Source organism: Pristis pectinata, chromosome 8, assembly GCF_009764475.1.
Source record: "Pristis pectinata isolate sPriPec2 chromosome 8, sPriPec2.1.pri, whole genome shotgun sequence".
Lineage (NCBI taxonomy): Eukaryota > Metazoa > Chordata > Chondrichthyes > Rhinopristiformes > Pristidae > Pristis > Pristis pectinata.
This window is the reverse complement of record NC_067412.1, coordinates 3,815,092-3,833,357: the sequence shown is the minus strand read 5'-3', so window position 1 is coordinate 3,833,357 and position 18,266 is coordinate 3,815,092. Positions and strand designations below refer to the sequence as shown.

General features: G+C 51.2%; 1 protein-coding gene across 1 annotated transcript in view; it reads right to left on the bottom strand.

The window, feature by feature from the left end:
* Positions 1-487: 487 nt before the first annotated feature.
* The window catches only part of LOC127573208 (otoancorin-like), an 80,703-nt gene continuing 62,924 nt past the window's right edge, over positions 488-18,266 (bottom strand). Inside the window, exons 26-31 of the mRNA XM_052021209.1 lie at positions 14,660-14,815; positions 10,544-10,686; positions 7,651-7,787; positions 4,171-4,268; positions 3,254-3,416; positions 488-855 (exon numbers count right to left, since the gene is read on the bottom strand). Coding sequence (XP_051877169.1) covers positions 785-855; positions 3,254-3,416; positions 4,171-4,268; positions 7,651-7,787; positions 10,544-10,686; positions 14,660-14,815 — 768 coding nt within the window. The 3' untranslated portion in view covers positions 488-784. The remainder of the gene's footprint in view (positions 856-3,253; positions 3,417-4,170; positions 4,269-7,650; positions 7,788-10,543; positions 10,687-14,659; positions 14,816-18,266) is intronic.

The window sequence follows — 18,266 nt, the reverse complement described above, 5'->3', positions numbered from 1 at the left end:
AAAGGTTGATTGAAAATCTGCTCGTTGTCACTCTGTGGGAGCTTGCTGTGCACAAATTGGCTGCCACGTTTCGTACATTACAACCGTGACTGCAAGTCAGAAGCCACTCCAGTGACCATTCAGGAACTGAGGTCACAAAAGCTCTCAGTCCTTATGTTCTCCACAGGAGTGCACGGCACCAATATTAGACTCGGTGGATGGAATTAGTTCTTAACTTTGACCTTTCCCATTGATACTGAGGTCCTGCGGTCAAATGTCATGGGGGCAAATTGCAAAACTGACTTTAGCAAAAATCTGGACCCTTGTGGACCAGGTTCAGAAATGACTGTGACATTTTTATTTGTAATCAAATAAAAAGTACAAGCAGTTCATTGGTGTCTCTGGAGGAGGGATCCTGTCAAACTGCACCTGCTCTGGTTTGGGACAGAGCCACAGCACTAGGTTATGACTCTGGATGTTCTAAAAGCAACAGGAGATAAGGAACACATGCTTGGGATGCCTCTTAGCCAAAGTACAAAGAAATAACCTCCAGTCCCAGAAGTAGGTTGTAAATCTACTCCTGAAATTCCACTGACAAGTGAGCTCATTAGGAACGCAGCAAGTGGTGGTCAGCACTTGTGATCTTAAAATGTAACTTGAATGCTGGTGTAGCTTTCTGAAGATTCATTAGTCTATGTCTTTACAGCTAGCCACGTTGTGTTAACAGGGACATCTACACCCTTTGACAATTACAATATACAAATAGTGTGCAGTCGGACAGTGGGACTCAGCAGTGGTCTGATCCTCAGGGGATAAAACACACGGAAGTGGAGGCAGCCCAGAGCAGGAGGAACAGTTCACCACGGCAAGCCGAGCCTGTTAAAAAGTGTAATCAATGAAAGGCGTCGTTAGACAGAGAAGTCACATCAGTGAAACACAAAAGTAATTCTTAATCAGCGTATGATTCACAGTACAGTGGAGCTCTGTTAATCCGGCACACTCGGGATTTGGCGGGGCTGGACTACGGATTTTCCAGACTGTTGGATGTTATTTTTATTGAAACTTTAACACACATTTAAATTCAATTTTTTACAAGTGACCCCGGTGAGTTTAAAGGGAGGGTGGGAAACAGAATCAGGTGAAGATCAACAGAGGGAGGTCAACAGAACCGGGGGAGTTGAAAGGTAGAGTGGGGGGACGGGTTCCCGGAGTGGGGAGGGGGGAACTGGGGTCCCGGATGGGGATGGGGAGGGGGGACGGGTTCCCGGAGTGGGGAGGGGGGAACTGGGGTCCCGGATGGGGATGGGGAGGGGGGACGGGTTCCCGGAGTGGGGAGGGGGGAACTGGGGTCCCGGATGGGGATGGGGAGGGGGGACGGGTTCCCGGAGTGGGGAGGGGGGAACTGGGGTCCCGGATGGGGATGGGGAGGGGGGACGGGTTCCCGGAGTGGGGAGGGGGGAACTGGGGTCCCGGATGGGGATGGGGAGGGGGGACGGGTTCCCGGAGTGGGGAGGGGGGAACTGGGGTCCCAGATGGGGATGGGGAGGGGGGACTGTGGTCCTGGAATGGGGAGGGGGGACTGGGGTCCCGGGGTGGGTGGAGTGGGGGGGACTGAGGTGCCAGATGGGGATGGGGAGGGGGGACTGGGGTCCCAGTGAGTGGATGGGGAGGGGGAACTGGATGCTGGGTGGGGAGGGGGGACTGGGGTCCCGGAGAGTGGGTGGGGAGGGGGGACTAGGGTCCCGGTGAGTGGATGGGGAGGGGGGACTGGGGTCCCGGTGAGTGGGTGGGGAGAGTTTCGGGGTTCTGGTTAGTGCTTGAGGGGGGCACAGCAGACATCACCTGGTGAGGCCAAAACATCAAACCGTCAGGATTTCCGAGCAGTCAGGTAGCGGATTATTGGAATTTTACTGCACTTTGTCTTTTCATCTCCAAAAGTAACTAACTTACTGTAACCCGACACAGGAGGGAGGTAACGCAGACACTTGTGACCGTACTGGCCTTTTGAAAGAGGCATTCACCCCATTCCCTGCCCTCTCCGCACAGACCGAGCCTCTCTGAGAGTCACCAATAAACCTGCGTCTGCCTCTGCATTCCAGGTCCTGGCAGTGCCCTTGCATCCTCTGAGAGAGGCAGAACCTGCTTGCATTGATAGAGAGTTATAGGGAGGGAGTGTCTAAGGGAGGAAGAGGTGCTGAGGCTAGTGACAGAGGGGGTAGAGAGAGAGAGAGAGACAGAGACAGAGACAGAGATAGAGAGACATACAGAGAGAGAGCGAGAGAGAGGAGACAGAGAGACAGAGAGAGACAGAGAGAGGAGACAGAGAGACAGACAGACAGAGAGAGACAGACAGACAGACAGACAGAAAGACAGAGATGGAGGGAGGGAATTCCAGAGTGTTGGACCTCGGCAGACGAGGGCACACCCTCTGCCGGGGGCGGTGTGGAAGCAGACACAATAGTGGGATTTCGACAGATACGGAGGGATAGGGATCTTGTGCAGGCAGATGGGATGAGTTTCATTTGGCATCATGGTCAGCACAGACATAGTGGGCCGAAGGGCCTGTTCCTGTGCTGTTCTACGTTCTATCATGGGTTTACGATGGAAACTGGGGACATGGAATTGGTATTGGTTTATTATTGTCACTTGTACCGAGGTACAGTGAAAAACTTGTCTTGCATACCGATCGTACAGGTCAATTCATTACACAGGGCATTGAGGTAGTTCAGGGTAAAACAATAACAGAATACAGAATAAAGCGTTACAGTTACAGAGAAAGTGCAGCGCAGGCAGACAATAAGGTGCAAGGCCATAATGAGGTAGATTGTGAGGTCAAGAGTCCATCTTATTGTACTAGGAAACTGTTCAATAGTCCTATAACAGCAGGATAGAAGCTGTCCCTGAGTCTGGTGGTACGTGCTTTCAGGCTTTTGTATCTTCTGCACGATGGGAGGGGGGAGAACTGGGAGGAGCACCAAAATAGCAGAAGCTACTGGAACTGGAGGTTACTGAACAAAAGAGAGCTGAGAGTGAGGAGGGGTGGACACGTGGGTTGAGACATGAGACACATGAGTAGACACCTTAGGATCGAGGAACCAGGGTGGGTCAGGAAGCTCAGAGAATGGCCTCTGTTTTGACCCAGGCCTCAGTAGTTTGGAAGTTGAGTTCAAAGATGAACTTCTGTAGAACCACCACAGGTGTGGACCCACTAGAAGCAGAGAGAAGCCCCCATTATACAGTGAGCTCAGCACAGAGATGGCTCCACACTCGCTACCTGTGACGGGGGAAGTGGAGGGGGGAGTGTCCTTTGATTCCCCTCCATCCCTGGCAGCCTGTAAGCCAGCAGTCTGTTCGGGGTTCAGCACAGCTCTCTGGGCCTCTGTCACGGCAGCCGCATTCTCAGGCCCCAGGCTGCTCAGCTGTCCCGGAGAGAGCTCCTGCAGGAAAACACAACACACGTGAGTGACCCATCCATCCATCGCAAATCCACCGGCCTGGTGAAGGAAAATACAGCCGATGCTGGGGTTACTTAACAGGCTGGGCAGTATCTGCAGAGATAATTCAGTCAGTCAGTCAGTCAGTCAGTGAGTCAGTGAGTCAGTGAGTCAGTCAGTGAGTGAGTGAGTGAGTGAGTGAGTGAGTGAGTGAGTCAGTCAGTCAGTCAGTCAGTCAGTGAGTCAGTCAGTCAGTCAGTCAGTCAGTCAGTCAGTCAGTCAGTCAGTCAGTTAGTCAGTCAGTGAGTGAGTGAGTGAGTGAGTGAGTGAGTGAGTGAGTGAGTCAGTCAGTCAGTCAGTCAGTCAGTCAGTCAGTCAGTCAGTGAGTCAGTCAGTGAGTCAGTGAGTCAGTGAGTGAGTGAGTGAGTGAGTGAGTGAGTGAGTCAGTCAGTCAGTCAGTCAGTCAGTCAGTCAGTGAGTCAGTGAGTCAGTGAGTCAGTCAGTCAGTGAGTCAGTCAGTCAGTCAGTCAGTCAGTCAGTCAGTCAGTGAGTCAGTAAGTCAGTCAGTAAGTCTGTGACTCCTGCTCCCAGTGTTGGGTGTGTCATCACTTGGGGTGCCCCTCCCCTCTCCCCACCCACCCTAGACACAAGCAGGCAGGCTCAGACACAACGGGTGCTCGGAAAGTTGAAGCAAACCGCAGGATGTGAACACGGACAGTGTCCCCGGGATCAGGGTTAGAGAGTCCATTCTCCTCACCTTGAATACGTCAGTGGGCAGGGCAGCGATTGCTTCTGGCTTGAAGTAGGACATCAGGTCTTGGTTCAGGTGCTTGATCTCCTCCTGGCTCATCCCAGCTGTGAAGGGGTTCAGGAGTAAACAGTGAGCAGCCGTTACACAACACAGGAGTCCGCCCTGCCCACCCCCTGCCCACGGCCCGTGAGCTGGGTGTGGGGTGGGCTGTGTGCCAGGAGACCCATTGTCCCCACCACCAGCACCATAAGTGGAGCCTGACTCCAACTGCCTCCCCCCAGAACTGCCACCCCGCACCACGGCACACCATTGGACGAGGAACAGCACCGCCTCTTCCATCTCGGGAGTCTCCACCCTGACGGCCTCAACATCGATTTCTCTAACTTCTGGCAACCCCACCCCTCTGTCCCCCCTGATCCCGCTGGCCCCCATCACCCCGTCTCCGTCCCCTCCCCCACCCTCTCGATCTGCCCCTCACCCACACGTTCCTCCCTCCGGTTCCCCTCCCCACCTCCTTCCCTTTATTCCATGGTCCACTGCCCCCTCCGATCAGATTCCATCTTCATCACATCCACCCATCAACCCCCAGCTCCTTGCATCATTCCCACTCTCCCCCCCCCACCCTGCCTATCACCACACCCCCCTCACCTGGATCCACCTCTCACCACCCAGCTCTTGCTCCACCCCTTCCCCCCCCCCCACCTTATTATGCTGGTTGTCTCCCCTCTTAGTGCAGCGGTTGGCACGACGCTATTACAGCGCCAGCGACCCGGGTTCAATTCCGGCCGCTGCCTGTAAGGAGTTTGTACGTTCTCCCCGTGTCTGCGTGGGTTTCCTCCGGGTGCTCCGGTTTCCTCCCAAAGACATACGGGTTAGGAAGTTGTGGGCGTGCTATGTTGGCGTTGGAAGCGTGGCAACACTTGCGGGCTGCCCCCAGAACACTCTACGCAAAAAGATGCATTTCACTGTGTGTTTCGATGTACATATGACTAATAAAGAGATCTTATCTTATCTTTCCAGTCCTGATGTAGGGTCTCGACCCAAAACATTGACTGTCCATCTCCCTCCACAGATGCTGCCTGACTCGCTGAGTTCCTCCAGCATCTTGTGTGTGTTGCTCCCGATTCCCAGCATCTGCAGTCTCCCTGCGTCTCCGTTGGAAGTAACTCCCGAGTTCCAGCAGAGTGATCGGCAGACCACAGCTTCCACCAGCAGGGTGTGGGAGCTCACAGGGAATGACCGCGCACAGAGGCCCCGAGTTCACTGAACAGGGTGTCACCCGGCAGAGACGTTGCAACAAACCGGGAGCAGGGATTCATTCGTCCAATACAGTTGGAGCAGGTGGACAGCCACAGGCTGTGAGGGATTCTTATGGAGACATAAGAGACCACAGATGCTAGAACCTGGAGCAACAAACAATCTGCTGGAGGAACTCAGCAGTTCGAGCAGCATCTGAGGAGGGAAAGGAATTCATTTTGGGTCGAAACCCTGCAACAGGACTTTGAGTTGACGATGAAACGTTGACAGTTCCTTTCACAATTTTGTGTTCAGTTTTGTGTTCAGTTCTGGTTGCCTCACTATAGGAAGGATGTGGAAGTTTTAGAGAGGGTGCAGAGGAGATTTACCAGGATGCTGCCTGGATTGGAGAGCATGTCTTATGAGGATAGGTTGAGTGAGCTCGGGCTTTTCTCTTTGGAGAAGAGGATGAGAGGTGACTTGATAGAGGTGAACAAGATGATAAGAGGCATAGATCGAGTGGACAGTCAGAGACTTTTTCCCAGGGCAAAACTGGAGGGGACATAATTTTAAGGTGATTGGAGGAAGGTATAAGGGGGATGTCAGGGTTAAGTTTTTTTTACACAGAGAGTGGTGGGTGCATGGAACACACTGCCGGCAGAGGTTGTGGGGGCAGATACATTAGGGACATTTAAAGGACTCTTAGATAGACACATGAATGATAAAGAAATGGAGGGCTATGTGGGAGGGAAGGGTTAGATTAAGATAAAGTGTTGGAACAACATTGTGGGCCAGAGGGCCTGTACTGTGCTGTAGTGTTCTATGCTCCCCCCACAGATGCTGCTTGACCCGCTGAGTACCTCCAGCAGATTGTCGCTGAGGGATTTCTATACATCACCTGACCTCCGCACCCGCACACTGGGGGTAACGATTAGATTGTGGAGGGGTCACAGTCTGCAGTGGGGAGAGTGAGTCTGCAGTCTTCTGAGGAGAGCCCTCTCTCTCTCTCTCTCTCTCTCTCTCTGTCTCTCTCGGGGGCTCCCGTGCAACAGTACTGCCTCCTCCTGGTGGGGGATGAGGCTGTGATGCTGAGCTAGGACATATCCCCTGGTAGATACCTTTTTCCTTCTGCTCCTCTTGTACTGAGGTTCCCTCAGCTCCCAGCTCCTGTCTATGGTCTGTTAAAGGGGCAATTTTAACCAAAACCACGACCCAGTCAATGCAATCGAGCCGCTCTGCCAGGGCACACCCAGCCTGATTGTAACTCGGAGGAGTGAATCAGCATGGACATTAGGCAGGGTGTCAAACAAATCACCCCCAAGCTCGTGGGGTTGAGTCAGAGTTAGCTCAGCCCCAAACCAACATTGACAACTATCCAAGGACCCACTTTGCACAACATAATTCCTTCTAAGTTTCATTGACGTTAAGGTCTATTGTTCTTCCTGACATCGAGAGGTCAGCACTGGGTCTGAGCCAAAGGCCAGAGGTGTATAAGATAAGAGTTCTTTATTAGTCACACGTACATCGAAACACACAGTGAAATGCATCTTTTGTGTAGATTGTTCTGGGGGCAGCCCGCAAGTGTCGCCACGCTTCCGGCGCCAACATAGCACGCCCACAACTTCCTAACCCGTACGTCTTTGGAATGTGGGAGGAAACCAGAGCACCCGGAGGAAACCCACACAGACACAGAGAGAACGTACAAACTCCTTACAGACAGCGGCCGGAATCGAACCCATGTCTCTGGCGCTGTGACAGCGTTACGCTAACCGCTACACTACCGTGCAGGAAGCTGGCGCTGAGGTCAAACATCAACCACGATCCAGTGCAGGCACAAAGGGCGGAATGGCCCATTCCTGCTTCCATTTCTTTGCCCTTATGTCGGGAGGGACAAGGAGTCGCCGATTAGCATTAGGGTTTGCCAGTGCTCCTCACTGGAGTTTTGGTGTTGTCTCAGTGGTAGGGATAGGCTCCGGGGGGGAGAGTTGATGGGAATGTGGGGAGAATACAGTGGGATTGGTGTAACGATGGTCAGCACGGACATGTTGGGCCGAAGGGCCTGTTCCCATGCTGGGTGACACAATGACTCTGTGACTGTCCCCCAGTCCAGCCCTGGGGCTGACGTCCCTCAGCCCTGGAACTACTCGGGTGACTCTCGTCAACGTCGACTCCCCTCTCTGTTCCCTCACGCGGAGGATTCCCCAGCACAGGCTCGCTGTCGCCATGGCTCCGTCTCCCTCACTCCCTGACCTGCCACCGTTCCGACTTCCCAGAGGATGAAGCCCTTCCACCTGACCACATCTCCAAACACCTTCCTCGCTTTCTTCAGCATCTCCCTCTGCACCTCCGCTCCGCAGGCGGTCTCGCCGACCCTCGCCGCTGCGACCCTGGAAGAGGCAGAAGGTGGTGAAGAGGAGCCGCTCTCTCTCCTTGCTCCCTCACTCCTCCCCCTCGTGCTACTGAAACCCCCACAACGCAGTGATCGTGACTCCAGCTGCCCTCCCCCATGGAACACTCACCCCCACCATTTTCTGACGCGGAACATTTTCCAATGCTGAGGTTTCCCTGACCGCCTGCCTTACGTCCTTTCTCTCTCCGGTGGGTACCCATTTTTATCAATGCACCATAGAAAGCATCCTATCTGGATGTATCACGTCTTGGTACGGCAACTGCTCTGCCCAGGACCGCAAGAAACTGCAGAGAGCATGGACACAGCCCAGTGCATCACGGAAACCAGCCTCCTCTCCTTGGACTCTGTCTTTACCTCTCGCTGTCTTGGTGAAGCAGCCAGCATAATCAAAGACCCCACCCACCCGGGACATTCTCTCTTCTCTCCTCTCCCATCAGGTAGAAGACACAGGAGCCTGAGGGCACGTACCACCAGGCTCAAGGACAGCTTCTACCCCACTGTGATAAGAGGATTGAACAGTTCCCTTATACAATGAGATGGACTCTGACCTCACGATCTACCTTGTTGTGACCTTGCACCTTATTGCACTGCACTCTCTCTGTAGCTGTGACACTTTACTCTGTACTGTTATTGTTTTTACCTGTACTACATCAACGCACTCTGTACTAACTCAATGTAACTGCACTGTGTAATGAGTTGACCTGTACAATCAGTATGCAAGACAAGTTTTCCACTGTACCTCGGTACAAGTGACAATAATAAACCAACACCAATACCATTCCCTCTCTGACTGCATTTCTTTTTTATTTACAGCATGGTAACAGGCCCTTCCGCCCCAACGAGTCCGCGCCGCCCATTTTAAACCCAATTAACCTACCCGTACATCTTTGCAATGTGGGAGGAAACTGGAGCACCCAGAGGAAACCCACGCAGACACGGGAGAATGTACAAACTCCTTACAGACAGCGATGGGAATCGAACCCCGATCGCTGGCGCTGTAATAGTGTCGCGCTAACCGCTACACTACCGTGCCGCCCTTTCTGGTCCCACATAGTAGGCTGGTCGGGGAGGTTAGATCAGGGATCCCAGGGTGAGCTGGCCAATTGGATACAAAATTGGCTTGGAGGTTGAAGATAGGGGGTGGAGGTAGAGGATTGTTTTTCAGACTGGAGGCCTGTGACCAGTGGTGTGCCGCAGGGATCAGAGCTGGGTCCTCCGTTGTTCATCAGTGTTAACGATTTGGATGAGAATGTAGTTGACACGGTTAATAAGTATGCAGGTGACACCAACATTGGTGGTGTGGTGGACAGTGAAGAAAGGTATCTACGATTACAATGGGGTCTTGATCAACTGATCCAGTGGGCCAAGCAATGGCAGATGGAGTTTAATTCAGATAAATGCAAGGTGTTGCATTTTGGTAAGGCAAACCAGGGTAGGGCTTACATAGTGAACAGAAGGGCCCTCGGGACTGTTGTAGAACAGAGAGACCTTGGAGTACAGACCCATGGTTCCCTGAAAGTGGCGACACAGGTAGACAGGGTGGTGAAGAAGGCGTTTGACACACTTGCCTTCATCGGTCAGGACATTAAGTTGGGACGTCGTGTTACAGCCGTACGAGGCCACATCTGGAGGACAGTGTCCAGTTCTGGTCGCCCTGCTATTGGAAGGATGTCAGGAAACTGGAAAGGGTGCAGAAAAGATTTATGAGGATGTTTCCGGGGACTGGAGGGTTTGAGTTACAAGGAGAGGCTGGGTGGGCTGGGGCATTTCTCTCTGGAGTGTCAGAGGCTGAGGGGTGATCTTTTGGAGGTTTATAAACTTACGAGGAGCATAGATAAAGTGGAAGCTCACAGTCTTTTCCCCAGGGTGGGGGGAGTCTAAAACTAGAGGGTACAGGTTTAAGTGAGGGGGGAAAGATTTAAAGGGGATCTGAGGGGCAACTTCTTCACACGGAGGGTGGTGGGTATGTGGAACGGGCTGCCAGAGGAAGTGGTAGAGGCAGGTACATTAACAACACTTGGACAGGTCCGTGGATAGGAAAGGTTTAGAGGGATATGGGCCAAACGCAGGCAAATGGGACTAGCTCAGGTCAGCACGGATGAGTTGGGCCGAATGGCCTGTTTCCGTGCTGTGACTCTAATGTGTTGGGTGGATTAGTGGGCAGGGTTGGGCTCTGACCCCACCTCACCCCACACTGTGTGACCCACATGGACACAAGAGCTCCCCTCCGCAGCTGTCAGCCAAATGGGAATAAGAGGTGGAAGGTGTCCACCAGTGCCTCTTACGACTCCGGTTCCGATCCCTCGAGGGTCTCGTGTGGACCTGACGGTTCTTCCTAAATCGCAGTAGACCCCGGTGGTGAGAGAGGTTCAGAGAGAAGCAGACCCCAGCACTGGGCATCGGGCACCCTGTGCTCAGAGAAGGCAGCATCCTTCACCAAGGACCCTTACCATCTGGGACATGCCCTCTTCTTGTTACTACCATCGGGGAGGAGGTACAGGAGCCTGAAGACCCGCACTCAATGATTCAGGAACAGCTTCTTCTCCTCTGCAATCAGATTTCTGAACAGTCCATGAACACTGCCTCATTTTTTTTTGCACTCTTTATTTATTTTTGCAATTTATAGTAATTTTATGTCTTTGCACTGTACTGCTGGCCGCAAAACAACACATTTCACACCATTTGTGATAAAAAACCCGATTCCGATACTGACTTGTAAGATGAGCTCTCTACCTGTAGGCGGCAGCGCTGATGGAGTTGACCTCACTGCCGGTCATTGCGCACAGCAAGCTGCCAAGCCCGGCCAGGACCCAACCGTCCAGAGCACCGACTGTCAGGCCGGAATCTTGGAGAAACCCTTCCAACATGGATCTAACCTGCCGAGGAAGAGCAAACGCTGAACTGTACAGCAACAACTTACATTCTCGTGGCATCTGTATCTCAGTAAAATAGCCCAAGGCCCTCGCGGGTCACTTAAGGTGCTGTTAGGATAGGTGAGCAAAAGCTCAGTCAGTTTTACAGAGCCTGTGAAAGCTGGAGAGAGAGAGTTAGAACATAGAACATAGAACAGTACAGCACAGAAGAGGCCCTTCAGCCCACAATGTTGTTCTAATCCCTCCTACCAACAGAGTGCCCATATCTCTCCATTTTCCTCTCATTCATGTGCCCATCCAAGTCCCTCTTAAAAGCCCCCAATGAGTTTGCCTCCACCACCCTATCAGGCAACGCATTTCAGGCATCCACCGCTCTCTCAGTAAAAAATGTACCCCTCACGTCTGTTCTGAACCTACCCCCTCTCACCTTAAATGCATGCCCTCTGGTATTGGATCGCTCAATAATGGGAAAAAGATATTGCTCGTCCACCCTATCTATGCCCCTCATCATTTTATACACTTCCAACAGATCAACCCTCAGCCTCCACCGCTCCAGAGGAAAGAGCCCAAGTTTATCCAGTCTCTCCTGAAAGCACATGCCCTCTAATCCAGGCAGCATCCTGGTAAACCTCCTCTGCACCCTCTCTAAAGCCTCAACATCCTTCCTATAGTGAGGTGACCAGAATTGCATGCAATACTCTAAATGCGGCCTAACCAGAGTTCTATAGAGATGCATCATGACTTCTTGACTCCTGTAGTCAATACCTCGACTAATAAATGCAAGCATTCCATAAGCCTTCTTCACTACCCAAGTTGGAAAGGTTTAGGAAGGAAAATCCAGAAATCAGGGCCCAGGAAGCTGAACCAGTCTCCTCGCAGCTCCAGAGACCCAGGTTCGATCCTGACCCCGGGCGCTGTCTGCATGGAGTTTGCACATTCTCCTTGGGTTTCCTCCAGGTGCTCCGGTTTCCTCCCACATCCCAATGACCTGTTGGTAGGTTAATCGGACGCTGTAAGATACCCCCAGTGTGTGAGTGAGGGATAGAATCCGGGGGGGGGTGGAGTTGATGGGAATGTGGAGAGAATAAAGTGGGAATAGTGCCAATGGTCAGCATGCACTCAGTGGGCTGAAGGGCCTCTTTCCGTGCTGGATACTTCCAAAACTCTTCTCCTGTGCATTGAGGATCAGGCGAAGGAACAGGATATTTTAGACCAAAGTGCAGCTGCTGGAAATCTGAAATAAAAACAGAAAATGCTGGAAACACTCAGCAGGTCAGGCAGCATCTGTGGGGAGAGAAACTGTTAATGTTTCAGGTCAAGGTTTAGTTCTGATTATTTTACAAAGAGGAAGGGTTAACGACTAATCTTGTTGTAACGGGGCCCTTAGGAAAGATGATGGAATTTTACGTTGTTGGACTTCAATCCAGGGGTTTTAAATGGAACAAGGGAAACTATGAAGAAAGGAGGAGCAGGTTGCCTGGGGTAGACTGGGAAGTTACATCGAAGGGTGTGACCAAGGATAAGCAAGACCAGCGTTTCAAGGGAGAGTGCATGATTTGCAGCAAATATGTATCCCTTTGAGGCACGGTTTTCACACAGAGGGTGCTGGGGATATGGGAGAACAGGGATCGTCGCTCCTTCGGGTCAACACTCTCCACAGATGCTGCTCGACCTGCTGAGGTCCACCAGCAGTTTGTTTCCTGCTCTAGGCCGAAGCATTTGCACCCTCTTGTGACGTCGTTCTGGTTATTTTGGTTTTTTTTTGCAAACGTGTAAATTATGTATAATTGATGTTAACTTAAGTTTATGTTAATCTGTGTTTGTCCTCCTCTTGTAACGTACTGTGCCGCTGCTGCAAAAAGCTAATTTTCATGGCATTTATACCCTGGGTATGTGTGCCCATGACAACAACTTACTCGTTTATGTGCCCACGACAACATACTTGAGTTTGATTCCTTCTTCGACTATAATACTTCCCTAATTCTAAACTCTGACCCTCTTGCAATAAATGCCATTCGCCTTCCTCGCACTTGCAGTTCCTGCCTGCTAACCTTTTGCAATTCATGCAAAGAACTCTGAGATCCTTCTGCGCTCTGGACCAGAGAGAGGAGAACAAGCACAAAATGCAATGTGTCAGATTATTCTTTGCAGACGGTCGCTAAGCCACTGGGAAACACTCAGCAGGTCAGACAGTGTCTGTGGAGAGAGAACAAGGCTCAAGGTTTTGGGTTGACGACCTTTCATAGAAACATGCCTTAAGTTGCAGAGAGAACTAAGGGTAGAGGCCAAGCTGGAACTGAATGATACAAGTGGTGGTGGTGCAGGCTGGGAGAGGGAGACGGTTGGTTAATTGAGCTGAGCAGTCTGAGGGAGGTGTAAACAGAACGTGAAACAGTGCAACACAGGAACAGGCCCTTCAGCCCACACTGTCTGTGAGCCACCTTTGATCCCAGTCCAAACTAATCCCATCTACCTGCACGTGGTCTATATCCCTCCCTTCCCTTCCCTGCCTATTTATGCGTCTGTCTGAATGACGCATAAACATTGCTATCGTATCTGCTTCCCCCAGCAGCGGGTTCCAGGCACCCAACACTCTCTGCGTAAAAAAACTTGCCTCATTAATCTCTTTTAAACTTTCCCCACGGTAGTGTGGCAATTAGTGTAACACTATTACAGCGCCAGCAACCTGGGTTCAATTCTGGCTGCCGTCTGTAAGGAGTTTGTACGTGCTCCCCGTGCCTGCGTGGGTTTCCTCCGGGTGCTCTGGTTTCCTCCCACATTCCAAAGACATACGGGTTAGGAAGTTGTGGGTATGCTATGTTGGCGCCGGAAGCGTGGCGACACTTGTGGGCTGCCCCCAGAACACTCTATGCAAAAGCTGCATTTCACTGTGTTTCTCGGTGTACATGTGACTGATAAAGATATCTTATCTTAAGATAAGTATTTGACATTTCCACCCTGGGAAAAAAGCTCTGACTGCATTTCCTACTTACACCTTTCATCGTTTTATAAACCTCTATCAGGTCTCCCCTCAGCTTCACAGAAAACAACCCAAGTTTGTCCAACCTCTCCTTATGTCTAATACTCTCTAATCCAGGCAGCATCCTGGTGAACCTCTTCTGTACCCTCTCCAAAGCCTCCACATCCTTCCTGTGATGGGACGACCAGAACTGCTCACAATGCCCCAAATGTAGTCTAATCAAAGTTCTATACAGCTGCAACGTGACTCCCTGACTTTTATACCCATCCTGCCCGATGAAAGGAAATAGAGGAAGAGGGAAGGAGCTCGGAGGAGAGAGAATGGAGGGACCGTGAGATACAAAAGGTAACATAGAACATAGACCATTACAGCACAGTACAGGCCCTTCGGCCCGCAATGTCGTGCTGACATTTTATCCTGCTCTAAGATCTATCTAACCCTTCCCTCCCACACAGCCCTCCATTTCTCTATCATTCATGTGTCTATCTAAGAGTCCCTTAAATGTCCCTAATGTATCTGCCCCCACAACCTCTGCCGGCAGTGCGTTCCACGCACCCACCACTCTCTGTGTAAAGAACTTACCCCTGACATCCCACTTATACCTTCCTCCAATCACCTTAAAATTATACCCCCTTGTGTTAGCCATTGTCGCCCTGGGAAAATGTCTCTGTCCACTCGATCTATGCCTCTTATCATCTTGTACACCTCTATCAAGTCACCCCTCATCTTCCTCCTCTCCAAAGAGAAAAGCCCTAGCTCACTCAACCTATCCTCATAAGACATGCTCTCCAATCCAGGCAGCATCCTGGTAAGTCTCCTCTGCACCCTCTCTAAAGCTTCCACATCCTTCCTGTAATGAGGCGACCAGAAGTGAACACAATAATACCACAACAGTAACATTACTGGAAATACTCAGCAGGCCAGGCAGCATCTGCGGGAGAGAACCAGGGCTGATGTTTCCAGGTGATGGGCCGTGCAGTTTAGAGACGTCCCTACCTGCAGTGGAGACCACTCCCCGTGCTGGCTCAGTGCCGCGACCGTGTCGATGGTGCCGAGGTCGAGCTCCTCGATTTCGGCCTCGCTCAGAGACAGCGCGATTCGGCCGAGAGCTCGTACTTGGTGGTTCCTCCAGCTTCGGACCGGTCCCCACACCTGGTGGCAAGGTGCTCAGTGTCAGTGCTCGCTCAGCTGGCTCCTGCCTGGTCCAAACACCGCAGGAGACCCATACCCCCCCGCCACCCCTGAGGGGGGAGCCAGGGTGTGGGAGTGTCTCGGGACGGCAGGGACCACCACCAGGGCATTGATGCCAACCAGCGCCACCGTCACCGGCCTCCCAAACCCACCCTCCATATGTGGGGCCAAAGAACCTCTCCCTCCCCACATCCCGTACACTGTCCCCCCCACCCCCCGTGACCACTGACCTGTTCCCCTCTGAAACGCCTCATCCGTAACGTTCCCACCCGTGCGTTCACATCTTGTCATTGGCTCTCCCCTCTCCTCGTCTGGCCCCGTCTTTCTCTCCCTCCCTCTCTTACCCTCCCTGTCTCTCTTCCCACTCTCTCCTCCCTCTTTCTCTCCATCTCTCTCCTTGCCTCTCTCTCACTCCCTCTCTCTGCCTCTCCTTCTTTCTCACACCCTCTCTCACTCTCTCCCTCTCTCCCTCTCTCTCGCTCCCTCTCTCTCACTCTCTCCCTCTCTCCCTCTCTCCACCTCTCCCTCTCGCTCCCTCTCTCTCCCTCTCTCTCACTCCCTCTCTCTGTCTTCTTCCTCTCTCCCTCTCTCCCTCTCTCCCTCTCTCTCACTCCCTCTTGCTTTCTTCCCAGAAAAACATTTAAGAAACAGGAGCTGGAGGAGGCCATCTGGCCCGTCGAGCCTGCTCTGCCATTCAATAGGATCATGGCTGATCTGGCCGTGGACTCAGCTCCATCTACCTGCCTTTTCCCCATCACCCTTAATTCCCCTACTGTGCAAAAATCTATCTAACTGTGTCTTAACTATATTTAATGAGGTAGCCTCCACTGCTTCCCCGGGCAGAGAATTCCACAGATTCACTGTTCTCTGGGAAAAGCAGTTTCTCCTCATCTCCGTCCTAAATCTACTCCCCCGAATCTTGAGGCTATGTTCCCTAGTTCTAGTCTCACCTACCAGTGGAAACAACCTTCCTGCCTCGATCTTATCGATCCCTTTCATAATTTTATATTTTTCTAAGATGCCCTCTCATTCTTCTGACTTCCAGTGAGTGTAGTCCCAGACAACTCCATCTCTCCTCATAGGCTAACCCCCTCATCTCCAGAATCAACCTGGTGAACCTCCTCTGCGCCACCTCCAAAGCCAGTATATCTTTCCTCAAGTAAGGAGACCAGAACTGCACGCAGTACTCCAGGTGCGGCCTCACCAGTACCCCGTACAGTTGCAGCATAACCTCCCTGCTCTTAAATTCAATCCTCGTAGCAATGAAGGCCAACATTGCATTTGCCTTCTTGATAACCTGTTGCACCTGCAAACCAACCTTTTGCGATTCATGCACAAGCACTCCCAAGTCCCTCTGCACAACAGCATGCTGCAATCTTTCACCATTTAAATAATAATCTGATCTTCTATTTTTCCTTCCAAAGTGGATGACCTCGCATTTACCAACGTTGTACTGCATCTGTTGGACCCTTGCCCACTCACTTAACCTATCTATATCTCTCTGCAGACCCTCCGCATCCCTCTGTGCATATTGCTTAGATACGATACACTCGGCCCCTTCTTCCAAATCGTTAATGTATATCGTGAACAGTTGTGGGCCCAGCACCGACCCCTGCGGCACCCCGCTCACCACTGATTGCCAACCAGAGAAACACCCATTTATCCCAACTCTCTGCCTTCTATTCATTAACCAATCCTCTATCCATGCTAATACATTACCCCCAACTCCATGCATCCTGATCTTATGGATAAGTCCTTTATGCAGCACCTTATCGAACACCTTCTGGAAATCCAAGTGTACAACATCCGCCTGTTCCCCTCTATCCACTGCGCTCATTATATCCTCAAAGAACTCCAGTAAGTTTGTCAAACAGGACCTGCCCTTCCTGAATCCATGCTGCATCTGCCTGATGGAGCTATTTCTATGCAGATGTCTCCCTATTTCTTCCTTAATGATAGTTTCAAACATTTTCCCAACTCCAGATGTTAAGTTGACTGGCTTATAGTTACCTGCCTTTTGCCTACATCCTTTTTCAAACAGTGGTGTGACATTCGCTGTCTTCCAATCCGCTGGGACCTGCCCAGAGTCTAGAGAATTTTAGTAAATTATCACAAACGCCTCTACTATAACTTCTGCCATTTCTTTCAGTACCCTGGGATGCATCCCATCAGGACCAGGGGACTCGTCTACCTTTAGGCCCACTAGTTTGCTCATCACTACTTCTTCAGTGACAGTGGTTGTATCAAGGTCCTCACCTCCCATTGCATCCATAACATCTCTCTTTGGCATGTTAGGCTGTCCTCCACCGTGAAGACTGACACAAAATTGGCCATTTTCACATGACCCAGCATTAATTTCCCCTTTTCATCTTCCAAGGGACCTACGTTTACTTTAGCCACTCTTTTCCGCTTTATATAATTATAAAATCTTTGACTGTTTTGTGCCAGTTTATCTTCATCGTCTAACTTCCCTTCCCTTATTGCTTGCTTAGTGGTTCTTTGGTGCTTTTTAAAGTTTTCCCAATCTTCCAGTTTCCCACTACTTTTGGCGAGTTTGTATGCATGAGCTTTTAGCTTGATGCCTTCTTTTATTTCCTTAGTTATGCAAGGCTGGCTCTCCCCACCCTTACAGTCCCTGCTTTTAACTGGAATATACTTCTGTTGAGCACCGTGAAAAATCTCTTTGAAAGTCTTCCACTGTTCCCTCCATTTGCATGAGAAACTCAATCACGCTGTGATCACTCTTTCCAAGAGGATCCCTAACTACAAAATCGTTAATTTTACCTGTCTCATTGTACAGGACCGGATCTAAGGTAGCATTTTCCCTTGGAGGTTCACTAACATGCTGTTCAAGAAAGCTATCACGGATACATTCTATGAAGTCCTCCTCAAGACTGCCTCGACCAACTTGATTCGCCCAATCTATGTGGAAGTTAAAGTCCCCTGTGACGACTGCCGTTCCATTCTCACATGCATCAAATATGTCACGCATTACATGCACCATCTGTCTCTTTCTCTCCCTCCCTCTCTCTCCCCCTCTTTCACCTCCTCACTCTCCCTCCCATCTGCACCAACCCCACCCTTTGCCAATTCCAGCCTCCCTGATCCCCCTCCAATTCCCATCGTTCCTCCACTAGTGGCCATGCCGTCAGCTGCCCTGGTTCCTGAGCTCTGGAATCCCCTCCCTGGACCTCTTCTCCTCCTTATCAAAGACCATATCTCAGTGAACCCTCCCTCAGTGAACAAGGTCTTGATCTCAGTCACTACATATTTCTCAATTCCATCTATGCTTAAGAGAGACAGAAGTAGGCCATTTGGCCCCTCGTGCCTGTTCTGGCATTGACCTCAGCGCCACTTTCCTACACTAACACTGTATCCCTCAATTTCCTTGACATCCAAAACTCCATCAACC